The sequence below is a fragment of the Trichosurus vulpecula genome, chromosome 7 (assembly GCF_011100635.1).
Source record: "Trichosurus vulpecula isolate mTriVul1 chromosome 7, mTriVul1.pri, whole genome shotgun sequence".
NCBI classification, from domain to species: Eukaryota; Metazoa; Chordata; class Mammalia; order Diprotodontia; family Phalangeridae; genus Trichosurus; species Trichosurus vulpecula.
In genome coordinates this window covers 225,710,278-225,724,769 of record NC_050579.1, presented here as the reverse complement: position 1 = coordinate 225,724,769, position 14,492 = coordinate 225,710,278, and the positions used below count along the sequence as shown (strand labels likewise).

At 31.9% G+C, this 14,492-nt stretch overlaps 1 protein-coding gene across 1 annotated transcript in view; it reads left to right on the top strand.

Annotated features, from left to right (window-relative positions):
- Positions 1 to 13,467, top strand: part of TINAG (tubulointerstitial nephritis antigen) — a 202,887-nt gene extending 189,420 nt beyond the window's left edge. Inside the window, exons 10-11 of the mRNA XM_036769096.1 lie at positions 739 to 784; positions 13,224 to 13,467. Coding sequence (XP_036624991.1) covers positions 739 to 784; positions 13,224 to 13,358 — 181 coding nt within the window. The 3' untranslated portion in view covers positions 13,359 to 13,467. The remainder of the gene's footprint in view (positions 1 to 738; positions 785 to 13,223) is intronic.
- The last annotated feature ends 1,025 nt before the right edge of the window (positions 13,468 to 14,492 follow it).

Here is a 14,492-nt window from a genome sequence, read left to right as displayed (position 1 = left end):
CATACCATCTACATCCCCTTTTGTCATCTACATTTCTAGTTATCTAAATTGGTAGCTATGATCTACAAGGTTCTGTATTCACTTGTCTATTTCCTGTGGGGGATAATTTTGGTGCCTATGTCTAATGCAGAAGGAAGAGAAAGAAAGTAAATTTGTCTATCTCAGTTATTACCAAATCCTCAATTTTTTTAAAAATAAATTTATATCTGAGTGAGATACTTCAAGAAAAATGAAAGTTTCTTCATGAAGAACTATGGTTTTTGTCCTTTTGTCCCCAAAGCCTAGCATTGGATAACTGCTTAGTAAATGAATTTGTTGGTCAGTTTTTGATTCCAGTGGGGTCTTCTTGCAAAGGTACTAGAGTGGTGTGCTATTTCCTTCTCCAATGGATTAGGCAAAATATGGTTAAGTGGTTGGCTCAGAATTATATAGCTAGTAAAGGTCTGGCACCAGATTTGAACTTAAGTCTTCTTGACTCTGGGCACAGTGTTCTCTCCACTGAGACATTCAGCTAATAAATAAATATTTCATGAATTGATCTGAATTTGGATATAATTTATTCTTACAAAAGTAATTATGTTTTGAAACTCAGTACAAAGAGATATTTGGAAGAGAATGGAGAGAGTCACATAGTTACAGGTTTACAAAAAATTGAAACATTGTTAATATTTTATGAATTTTAAAGAAGTCTACCAATTCTTCACTTTCTTTTTTTATTTTGAAAAATTCTATATCTAGATGGGGGGTACTCAGAGGAGCACAAGGAAGAAAAGAAAAATTTTGGGTATGTAAACCTTTCCAGTTAATTTCCAAGTAGAACATAAGAAATTTAGATACTTGTATTTATTTTCTGCCTTACTTTTATTGTCCAATTCATATTGTAAGTCACTGAAACAAGGTCATGGTTTTAATGTTTTCTCTAGCACAGAATCCATCATGCTCAGTATGTCATAGTAATGGTTTTCCTCAATTGCATTCATTTTAACAACTAAGGAAGAAACTGAAGCAATTTTAAAACATGAAGAGCATTTAATATTATTCTCACATTTCTTTTTACAAGGCAAAAGACATATAATGAAATGCAATAGCAAGACAATAAAAAAAGAATGAATCAGGTATTAAAATGCTGAAATGAATGTCACCCTCAAAATGTCCCCAAGGACATGGCTCCTCATTTCCTAATTAACCTTGAGTCTCTAACATAACTGAGAAGGGCAGAATCCATTTACTCACAGAAGGATCCTACAGATTTCTTTTTCTTCTCAGCAGCACTTTTGGGAATGCTGACTTTCTGACAGGACAAGAGAGCATTCATTGAACAATCTACTGATGGTTTTTCATGGCACAGAAATTGCAGTTCAGAGTACACAGGAGTCTTGGTGCTATAGGCTGCAGCATGCTGAGGTCTCTCAGAACTGCAATTTCCTCTGTAGGTCATTCCAGCCCTGGTATTGTGTATATATATGGCCGTTATTTTTTAATCTTCCTCTCTCTACTCCCTCCCACCACTCCCCACATAGGGAGACTCCTAGCCTTAAAAAGTTTTATTACTGCCTTTTGTTTTTCCATAGTGGTAATTTTTTAATATACAATTCCACCATTGGTCATTTACTTGTAGCAACAACATGAAATTCCTAGTTATTTTTAAGTGGTACATGTGAACAGCAGACCCATTTAATTAATGGGTTTTTGGATGATGCCTCCACACTGCTGAGCCCATATGCAAGCCTTGGAGAGTTACAATACAAAGAAAATTTCCTTCATGAGAAATGTTCTCTCAGCCAAAACTATAAAAGGAACATGATGTTCCCTGATTGGAAAAAAAACATCTGCAAAGTATGATTCTGTTCATTTAATATTTTGCATAAACTATAGGACTATGACTAATGGATCTCTGATTCAGAAGCATTTTTCTTCATAGTCTTTGGTCTGAAGCTTAGTCCTGCTGCCTTCCTGTTCACTCTCACTAACTTCTACATGTTCTGTGTCCTATTTAAATATGCTTCCCTCCTCCACTTTCATTCAGCTAAACTGGCTGTAGAACACAATGAGCTGGCCTTACAATGCAACCCATTCTTATTGGTTCATCCTGTCTAATGAGAATCCTAGCCCAAAACCAACACCATCTTTCATTTTTTTTTAAAAATAGAGATTATTCCATTTTGATGTGTAATCACTAGATTGACACTATTTCTATTAGGAATTTGGTTGAATATGTGGATTCTTTCAAAGAAGAAATAGTATGGAGTAAATAGTTCAAGTGGACCCAAACTTCCAAAAACATCTTCATCATGAAAATTTATATTGCAATTTTCAATGTAAAAATTTTCATTGAAATATTTGCAAATGCAGATTATAAATGTACAAATTTATAAATGTATATACATACATATAAATATATACATGTGTATATATAGACACAAAAATATATAAATACACAGTGCATGGCATGGCATATAGTAGACATTTAATAAATGTATGCTCTCCCCCTTCCCTGGTCTTCTCCAGTGCTCCCCACTTCCACCACCATTATGTTCTATAAAATTCATAGTTATGAAACAGAGTGAAAAAGACTTAGAATCTTCCAAGTAATCTTTTGTATTTATTTTTTTGGGGGAAATAAAATAATAAATTATTTCAAAGAGGCAATGGAAGTCATATAAATTGATACAGAGTAAAATTGGAAGAAGTAAAAGAATATCTTGTACTATAAATAAATACTATCAAAATCAATACTTTTGAACACTTGTTAAACAGATGGAGAGAAAAAATGAGTAAAAGCAGGACAATAATTTAAAAAAAAAACACCAATGGCATTGTAAGGAAAACCAACTTTGAAAGCTGTAAGAACTCTGATAAATGAAAAGACCATCCATGAGTCTAGAGGAACATTTGTGAAGCATGCTATTCTTCTACTGGAAAAGATGTAATGGACTCAAGGTATACAGAATGAGGCATATATTTCTCTGGCATGGCCTAATTAGGGAAATTTTTTTTCTTAATTATACATATTTATTTCAATGATTTTGTTTTCCTTTTCCCCAGTGCTGTGGGAGATAAAAGAGAAAGTAAATGAATTTCTGTTCATTAAAAGTAAAATTTATTATAAAAATACAAAAAAAACTAATAGAATCTTAACAATTTCTTTTAAAAAGCACCTTTCTGGAAGTAATGTTAAGGGTATATTTTGTTGAAAGGAAATAGCGGCAAAAGTGGGGAGGGAAGAGGAGGCAATGAGAGGGAGAGTAAATTAAGAGTGAAATTAATCAGACGCCCCCCCCACCACAAAATAAACAAAAAACAAAACAAATCTCTAGCCACAGAGTGAACTGTATGAAGAAAGAATTACAGAGAAAGAAATAAAGCCTAAGAACTTGGAACTGGGATCTGCATCAAGGAAAAATAAGAGCATATTTCATCAAACCTATATCACTGGTGCTGAACAAATTCTTAATTCACTATCAACTTCTTTTTATAATGAGGGAATGGGTAAAAAAGAGAAGGAAAAGAATATAAGAATAAGATGGCAGGAAATAAACACATAAGTATTAATATGAATGGTATTAATTCACTCACAAAATGGAAGAGGATAACAATAAATTTAAACATAAAATCCAACCATATATTGTTTAAAAGAAATATAAAGACATGTAGAATTAAAATAAGGGGCTGGGAACAAAATCTATTATGTTTCAGCTCAAGTTAAAAAAGCAGCTATTGTCATCATTATTTCAAATAAGGTAACAGGAAAAACCCTTTTGATTAAAGTGTATATAGAGGAAACTACATTTTGCTGAAAGAAACCATAAACAATGAATATAAATGTCATACATATACGCACTTAATCACACAGCATCTAAATAGTTAGAGGAAAAGTTAAACGCACTCCAGGAAGAAATATACCATAAAACTATAATAATGATGGTCATCAATGTATCACCTTTAAGACCCAAGTAGATATAATAAAAAAGAAAGAAATTAAAGATTTAAATTGATTTTCAGAAAAGTTAGATATCACAGGCCTCAAGTGATTATTATTAAATAGGGAGAGAAATTACCAGCTTTTAATGGAATATTTATTAAAAACTGAGCATGTATCAGATCATGGAAAACTTTCAAACAATTGCAGAAAAGGATAACAAGAATTTGCACTTACTAAAATGAAATATGATTATTTTTGTTAAAGAACCATTGGAGAATAGTTAAAAATTAAATGGATAATAAATAAATAAATACATTTCTAAATAAATAAATAAAACAATTTATTCCTAAAGAATTTATGTGTCAAAGAATATGTCATAGAGATGGTAGACAGTGACAACAATGAGACAACATTTCAAATTTGGGGATGTTCATTCTAAATGAATTCACCAACAAAAATGAGAAAGTACAAATCAGCAAACTGAACAAAAAGTAAAACCTAGGAAACTAAAACATTTTTTAAAAATTGAATGATCAATTAGAAATCTTTAAAATCAAAGAAGAGATAAAGAAAACTAAAAAGAAATTATTTAAAAAACTGGGATCTTTTAAAAATAATAGTAAGAGATTTAAAAAAAATAGATTGATTTTTAAAGGGGCAAATCAAATTACCCAGTATGGGAAGTTAAAAATTTGAATTCACAATAATAATGATAATTATTTTTTACAACAAAAACCTATGTGATCCATGTATATGTCAATAAAACTAGCAGCATAAATGAAATGGATTGATATTTGGAAAAGTTTAAAATAGTCAGGTTAACAGTAATAAACAGAGGACTTAAAAAATCTGAGAAGAAATTCATTGCAGCATTAAACATATGCTCAAACAAAACAACCACAACAACAACTAACCTGAGATCTTGTGTATTTGCAAATAAAGTTTATTGATTTTCAAAGAACAAATTAATTTCATTATTGCATAAACTTTGAAAATTAGAAAATGAAAGGGCACTACCACATTCCTTCTATGGCATAAATATGGTCATTACTTAAATTAGAGAGAATTAAACGAGAAAAAAAGAAAACTGCAGACCAATATCTCTAATAAATATTGTCATAAAACCTTTAAAAGTGTTAGCAAGGAGATTATAACAACATATCATACATATTGTATGGAGTATGAGCAGGTCGAATTTAAACCAGGAATGCTAGATTGTTTCAATATCAAGAAAGCTATCAACATAACACTTCATCTTAATATTGAGAACACTAACAAAAAATGCAACAGATGCAGAAAAAAGCTTTTAGAAGGATATCTATTCTTCTATTTAAGACACTAGAAAACAAAAAAAAAAGGTTTCTTAATATAACACATATAACAAATACAAAGTATCTACGTAAAATTAAAATGTATTAAATGTAGTGGGTATGAACCACATAATTGTCCAGTATGTTCTAGGATAAAACAAGAATGTCCATCATCATTATTGCTATTTGATACAATACTAGAAGTACTAATTGTATAATGACAAGAACAAGTAATTAAGTCGTTAAGAATAGACATAGAGGAAACTAAATTATTCCTGCAGATATGATGGTTCATTTAGAGATCCTCAGAGAGCTGAACAATTAGTTACTTTAGCAAAGTTGCAGGATAATAAAATAATTCTACACAAATCATCAACATTTCTCTGTAATGCCAACACCAGTAGGAAAAGCTGGAAAAAAGATATTCCTTTTTAAATAACTGCAGAATGTTTCAAATATTTCACCCACAAAGTCATATTTTGTTATTGTTAACTCATTTTGGGGGTTTTCTTGGCAGAGATATTGAAATAGTTGACTATTTATCATTCTCCAACTCATTTTTGCAGATGAAAACCTAAGAAAAACAAGGTTAAGTATCTTGTGTAGGATCACACAGCAGTAAGTGTCTGAGGCCAGATGTGAACTCAGGAGGTTAGTCTTCCTGACTTCAGGCCCGGCACTCTATCCTCTGTGCAAACTAGATAAATACAACTTATAAAAATCTTTATGAAAATCCTTAAAAAATAAGGCTCACAAATAAAAATGGAAAAATTTAATTGCTCTGGAGTAGACTGAGTCAATATAATGAAATGCTAATGTTACCTAAGTTAATTTACCTACTCAATGTCATGCCAAGTTACCAAAGGATTATATTATAGTTCTAGAAGAAATAGCAAAATTCTCCTAGAAGAACAAAATCCTAAGAATCTTAAGAGAAATAGCAAGAAGGTTGGAATGATAGCGGTCTAGTATTACCAGCTCTCAAACTACTGCAAAGCTCTAACCATGAAAATCTTTTGTAATTAGTTAAGAAATTGGTTGATCATTTGAACAAATTAAGTAGATTACATATAGAAGGAAATAAAAATAACCTCATATTTTATAAAGCCAAAGATACTTGTTCTTAGGGGGAGAACTCACAATTTAACAAAAATTCTGGAAAAAAAATTAGATGAGAATCTCACAGAAATTAGGTATACAGCAATATCTTAAACCATATGCCATAAGAAACTCTAAATTGATACATGACTTAGAGATAAATGGATACATGTCTTTAACGTAAAGGATGACATCATAAACCAATTAAAGTATCAAGAAAGATATTAACTGTTAAATCTATGTATAGAGAGTGAGTTTATGACATTTGAATAGTTTTCTAATGAAGAAGTCTATGATAGCAATAATAATATGGAAAAATTCTCCAAATCTCTAAAAAAATGAAGAAATGAAAGTTAAAGCAATCCCATCTCACAAACATCAGATTGGCAAAGCTGGCAAAAAGGAAAATGACAAATATTGAAGAAAATATGGGAAAAAAAAAACCAGACACATTACTGGACTGTTGATAGATATGTGAGTTGGTAAATCTCTTCTAGACACTTTGGAATCCTGCCCTAAAAGTGAGTAAAATGGAAAAATATGCTTGTGTTGACTAATAGATAAGAACAAAGACAAGGTGAGCAGTGACCATACCTCTCCTTAGATCATAGCAATTTGAGAGAACTGAAAACTAAAAGACCCCTAGAAATAGCTCTGAAAATAGTAGCTCAAAAAACCTGAGACCTGGGACAGTCTTCCATAAGCCCTAACAGAAGAGTCCAATTTCAACATACAGTCAAGAAATAGACTGGAAGATGAGTGAACTACCAAAAAAGAACCTTAGAAAATTATTACGGTGAAAGGAAATATCAAAACAAAAACTCAAAACAACAACAACAACAACATCAAACAGCTATCTGCAAAGCCTTAAAGAAAAAATGTGAATTGGTCTCATGCTAAAGAAAAAAAAAATTCCTGAAAGAGCTCAAAAGGAATTTTCAAAGTCAAATAAGAGAGGTAGAGGAAAAAATTAGGAAAAAGAAATGAGAAGGGTACAATAAAATCATGAAAAAGGAGTCAACAACTTGGTAAAGGAGGCACACATATATACACACACATATAAAATGAAAAAAATAACATCCTAAGAAACAGAAAGGCCAAATGGTAAAACGAGGCTCAAAAATCCTCTGAAGAGAAGAGACCTTAAAAGCAGAATTGGCAAAATAGAAAAAAAAAGGCGTTCAAAAATTTGCTGAAGAGAAGGACTCATTAAAAAGTAGAACCGGTAAAATGGAAAAGGAGGCACAAAAGCTGAATAAACACAATAATTCAGAAGTTGTCTATGAAGTTTCAGACTGCTACTATTAGCTAAATTCTGTATCACCATGCAAAACAGGCTTCTCTTATTGTGATATTCAAGGATGTATTCAGGAGCATGGCAGCAAAATCATTCTGAGATTTTACTTCAGCCACAATTGAAACTGGTTATTGAGTTATTCTCTAAGAGACATTTGTTTTCATTCAGAATATATAGTGTTGCAAAATGTTCAGTGGGGAAGCACATTGCCTACATCCAAGTGCCTGTTCCAAGTGCTGTGTCTCAAGGCAGAATGTTTTTTTTTCTTTTAAGAAATAAAAACATTGTCCTAAAAACAAACCACAATGTAATTGGATAGCTGTTGTGTTTTAAAACATACAAGAACAAGGTTGAAATTGTAAATACTTTGTAAATATAAATGTTTGTACTTGAATAGTAGGATTTTAAAAAGCCCTGACATACTACCAGATATAAAGTGCAATAAAGAGTCCTTTTATAAAAAGAATCAATTCCTTAAATATTAGAAATGGGCAAGTCAAAGCTAATGATTTCATAAGACATCAAGAAACAATAAAATAAAATCAGATGAATGAAAAATAGGAGAAAATATGAAATAGCTCATTACTAAAAACAACTGAGCTTGAAAATAAATCGAGGAGAGATAATTTGAGAATTATTGGACTAACTAAAAGCCATCATCAAAGAAAGAGTTTGGACATTACATATCAAGAAATTATCAATGAAAACTTCCCTGATATCCTAGACCTAGAGTGTAAAGTAGAAATTGAAAGAATTCACTAATCACCTCCTGAAAGAGATCCCAAAGTGAAAACTCCTGGGGATATTGTAGCCAAATTCCAGAGAGCCCAGGCCAAGGAGAAAATAATGCAAGCAACCAGAAGGAAACAATTCAAATATGATAAATCCATAGTCAAGGTAACAAGATTTGACATTTTTTTACATTAAAGGGTCAGAGGACTTGAAATGTGGTATTCTGGAAGGGAGAGTAGTTAGAATTATAACCAAGAATTACCTACCGAACAAAGCTGAGTATAATTAGTCAGGGGTGAAAAGTAGATATTTAATGAAATAGTGGACTTTCAAACGTTACTGATGAAAGGTTCAGAGCTGAATAGAAAATTTGACTCTGAAGTACAAGATTCAAGAGAAGCATAAAAAAGGTAAACAAGAAAGAGAAATCATAAAAGATTCAATGATGTTAATATCTTTACACATGGGAAGATGATACTTGTAACTCACTTTTTTTTTCCTTATTTATTAGGGCATTAGAAGGCGTGTATATAGACAGAGGGCACAAGTGTGAGTTGATTATGATGGGATGATTATCTAAAAAAAATAAACTTAGGGGATGAGAAAGAGGAATCCACTTGGAAAAGGGAAAGAGGCAGAATGTGGTAAATTTCCTCACATAAAAGAGGTGTAAAAGAGCTTTTACAGTAGAGGGGAAATGGGGGAGTGGTAGACAATGCTTGAACTTTACTCTCATTGGAAGTGGCTCATGGTTGTGTCATTTGTCCTTTTTCTTGAAGAGGACCATGATGAGGTCAGGAAGATAATGCATGACTTGCAATTGACTTCGATTTGCATGAGGGAGAGCTGTGAAAAATCACCAGTTTCACTTTCTCCTCCAGAGCCATCTCGGTCCAGTGGCCAGATATCCATGAGGACAACTAGAGATAGCCCAGGGTGAAATGGAAGACCATGGCCCTTTAAAGCTAAGGTGTTAGAGAGGGAATGATGTACACACTCGATTGGGTATAGAAATCTCTCTTGCCTACATAGCAATAGGAGAGGTGAGAGATATTAGAAAGGGGCAGGGCTAATAGAAGATAAAGAAGATTAGGGGAGATGGTCAGACACAAAACATTTTTTGAGGAAGGACAGGTTGAAAGGAGAGAGAGAGAAAATAATAAACAGGGGAATAGGATGGAGGGAAATACAAAGTTAGTAATCATAGTTGTGAATGCAAAAGCTCTCCCATAAAATGGAAGTGGATAGCTGAGCTGATTAGCAACCAGAATCCAACAATGTTGTTTAAAAAAACTGAAAAACAATACTTGAAGCAGTGAGATACATACATAGTAAAGGTAATTCACTGGAACATAATCTTTTATGCTTTAGCTGAATTCCCCCTGCCCCCCAAAAAGCTGAAGTACAAATTATGACATCAGACAAAGCAAAAATAGGTCTAAAAGGTACCACAGACAATGAATTAATATCAATATTAAAAGAATGAAGTAATAGCCATATTAAAAATAAATGCTTCAAATGGTCTTACATCCAAATTCTTAAAGAAAAAAAATAAATGAATTATAAGATCAAAGAGGGAGTAAGACTAAAATAATGGGGAACTTCAGCTTTCCCTTCTCAGAAATAGACTAATATCGAAAAAAAAAACAAGAAAGAAATTAAGAAGATGAATAGAATTTTAGCAAAGGTACATAGGATAGATATCTGGACAAAATTGAATGGAAATAAAAAAGAATATGTTTTTTTCTCACTGAGTGTCTACGCAAAATTGACAATGTATTAGGGCATCAAAAATTCACAAACAAATGCATAAAAGCAAAAATATCAAATGTATCCTTTTTCAGATCAACAACAACAACAACAAAAACATTCAATAAAGGACCTTGGAAACATAGATTAAAAACTAATTGGAAACTAAATAATCTAATCCTAAAGAATAAGTAAGTCAAGGAACTAATCATAAAATCAATCAACAATTTCATTAAAGAGAAGGACAATCATGACAGCACATGTGAAAATTGTAAAATGCAGTCAAAGCAGTACTTAGGGTAAAAATTGTATCTCTAAATATTTACATCGATAATAGACAAAGTGCAGATAAGTAAATTGGTATGCAAGGAAAAAGATTAGAAAAAGACAAATTAAATTTTCCCAATTCAACAACAAATTGGAAATCCTGAAAATCAAGGATGAAGTTAATGAAATTGAAGCAAGAAAACCATTAAACTAATAAATAAATCTAGTAGCTGGTTTTATGAAAAATAATAAATTAGATAAATTATTGGATAATTTTATCTACAAAAGAAAGAAGAGAACCAAATTATCAGTATCAAAAATTAAAATGGTAAATAAAATAGCATTGAACATGAAATTAAAACAGTTATTAGGAGCTATTTTGGTCACTTGTTTGTCAAAAAATCCCACAATCTAAGTGAAATGGATGAATATTTACACAATATAAATTTCTCAGATTAACTGAAGAGGAGATAGAATACTTAAATAACCCTATCATAGAAAAATAAATTGAAGAGGCCATCAATGAGCTCCCTAGAAAAAATCCAGAATGAGATGGATTCACAAATGAATTCTGTCAAACATTTAAAGGACCATAAGCTTCAATATGATATAAACAATTTGGAAAAGAAGGCAAAAAAGACCCACAAAATTCCTTTTACAACACAAATATGGTGCTTATACCTAAACCAGGAAGCATAAAAGAGTGAAAGTAAACTATAGAACTACTTTATTAATCATTATTATTGCAAAAATTTTTAAATTAAATAATAGGAAGGATATGATAGCAATATATCACATACATACAACCAAAATCATGCACCATCGCCAGGTGAGATTTATACCAGTAATTCAGGGGCGGTCTAATATGACAACTATCAGCATCACTAAACATATCCATAAGAAAACAAAAATAAATCTTTTGACAAAATGCAACATTAATTCCTATTAAAAACACTAGAAAGCAGAGAAATAAATGGACATCCAAGAAATGGAACAGTATGTATATGTACAAAAATATTTATAGCAACTCTTTTTGTGGTGTCAAAGAATTGGAAATTGAGGGGATGGATGCCCATCAGATGAGGAATGGCTGAACAAATTGTGGTATATGATTCTGATGGAATATTATTGTGCTATATGAAATGACTAGCAGAATGGTTTTAGAAAAACCTGGAAATACTTATATGAACTGATGCAAAGTGAATTGAGCAGAAACAGGTTAACATTGTACACATTAATAACAATATTGTATTATCAACTGTGAAAGACGTAGCTATTCTCAGCAATAAAATGATCTAAGACAGTTCTGAAAGACTAAGAATAACAACTGCTGTTCAGCTCTAGAGAAAGAACTGATATAGTCTGAAGGCAGATTAAAGTACACTTTTTTAAAAATTTTTTTCTTTGTTGTCCTTTTTTGTGGCTATTTATGTTTTCTTTCACTTCATGGCCAATGTGGAAATATGTTTTGCATGTATAACATATCAAATTGATTGCCTTCTCAATGAGTGGTTAGGGAAGGATTAAAGGAGAGAACTTGGAACTGAATATTAAAAAAAATGGATGTTAAAATTGTTTTTACACATAATTGAAAAAAATGAAGTATAAAAAGGAAATTCAACAGAGAATTTTCATGTAATTTACTGATGCAAAGCAACACAATTGCAATTTAATGATTTTAAAGATCTTTTCCTCTTAATCTGCCACATACTTAAAAAAAAAACATTTTGTCCAAATACAAGTTTTTCACTAACTTTACTCCTTTTTTTACCTATGTTTAAGGGCCTGTTTCTAATGGTAATGAACTTCAGCAGCCTTCAAAACCTGTGTCACATTTTAGAATTTTACTCAAATTATTTCCCTTCTAAAATCTTTTGAGACTTTCCTAGTTGATTAGTTGAGGGAGTCCTCAAATTTGTGAAAATATGGATCCTAGAATTATTGGTCTAGTAAAATTCTTGTCTCCTTCCTTATTTCTTCTGTTCTATGTTAATTTGCTTTTAATACTTAGCTCTTCTGCATTTCCTGATGTTCTTAGATGATTAGAAATCTAAAGGATCATATAATTTAAAATTGTAGTCACGGACTTTGCTACTGTCTTATTTCTAGGTAATTGTATGTTCATTCAATACTTGAAATATCACTTTAGAACTATGGTCTGAATTAGTCAGACCTTACCCTGAGAGGAAAGAGTACAAATATTATAAAGAGTACAAATATGATAAAGAGATTTTGAAAATATAATTTCCCTAACCTTCTGCTGTTCAGTACATAGTGATCTGGTCGGTAGAGCAAAGGATTGGTACTTAGCAAGCCCAGACTCCATCTAGTCTTGGTTTTCCATGATGTGCCTAATCCATAAGGAAAATCCAGGGAAGAGAATAACTAATTTAGGATTTTTTATGACCTTGGCCAAGGGATACATCTTCATTTTACTATTTGCAAAATAAGGCTGACTAGCTATTCTGTTTTTTCATTTAACATCATCTAAACCATTTAATATGGGCATATATATATATATATACATACATACATACATATATGTATGTGTATACTCACTACAGTTGGGCAAAATACGTAGGTGAATAAAAATTGGGGAATAGAGAAAATGCCTGCTACTAGATGACCCTACCACATTATTAAAATGGAGGCTATAGTTGGAGTCCAAATGAATAACACTACGAATGGTGAAAATGTTAGTAGACATGATGCTTTAGAAATACTTAATTTTGTAAGAGCTATTTTTTCTAACCAACCAATTAGATTTAAGTGCTCTGATTTTTATACACAGGATTATAGCAGATCACAAATAATCTACCTGGATTTTTCCACTTCTGTTTTTCTGCAGATTGCTGCCAATTCCTGGGGAAAGTCATGGGGAGAGAATGGTTATTTCAGGATTCTTCGTGGTGTGAATGAGTCTGACATTGAAAAGTTGATTATCGCTGCTTGGGGCCATTTGACGAGTTCAGATGAACCATAACATATCATTAAATTTGCTTAATGCCCTGCATTTAAGTAAACCCCTTAAAATGAGGTTTTGCAACTTGAGGCTCCCTGTAACAATGGAATGTATATGTCCTAACCTGTGATTAATTGGTATTTTTTTTTGTTTTGTTTTGTTTTGTTTTGTTTTAACTCAGCACTATAGTGCTGCTTTCTTTATTTCACAGTTATACAAACAATACTAATATAGCACAGCAGTGGTATAAGCTACACAAAACTCCTTTAAAGTGTCTCATGTCTTCTTCCTTCTTTAGTATTAGGGCCTTTAATGGTTCACCATCTGTGATAAGACAACATTTCTCAGCATCGTTTGCCTCAAATAATGAGAACACCCATTTGCAGAAATGGTAGTTCATTTCTTCAGTGGTACAAGTCTCAAGAGCAGAAAAAATGGAGAAGTAATCCTAACCTTTTGTGTCTGTGTCATTTTTTTTCACAGTGATACTTTCCTCAATACAAATGTGGCCCATGTGTCACTGAAAACAGTGATATTACATTTTTATTTTGTTTCTCCCAATGACCTGGCAATTATCACTCATTTCCTTTAGAAGTAGCAGATTTTTTTCTACCATGTCTCTGACTTACATGACAAGATCAACAGTAAAATGCCTACACAGGAAACAAAAGCTGCTGCAGTTCTGTACATAACAAAATATGATGGGAAGTAGATGTCATGTAATATGGAAAGGTGGAGTGTTAGGAAAAGAACGCCTTCTCTTGTCCTGCTTTCAATGCCTCTAAAACTTCTTTGAAACCTATTAAAATTAATTACACAACTGTAATTGGAAAGATTATATTTTTTTTCCTCCTGAAAACAGCAATATGATACCTTGAGTCAGAAAGAATAAATATCCCTTTATCACTATCACTTCACAATTCACTGCTTGAGTTTCTGAAAAGTAAGCTTAATTGGCACTAATTTCCATCTAATCTTGATTTCAGTTTTCAACAGTTGTAGACACAAAAATAGCCTCATCACAGTCACTGGGCAAGGAGATAATCTAATAATTTACTGACACCTTGAAATGGCAAACTAATAAAGGAAGACACAAAGCTGATCGTTATACAAATGACAATGGTGAATTGCAGTGACTTGCATGAGTAGAGGTGG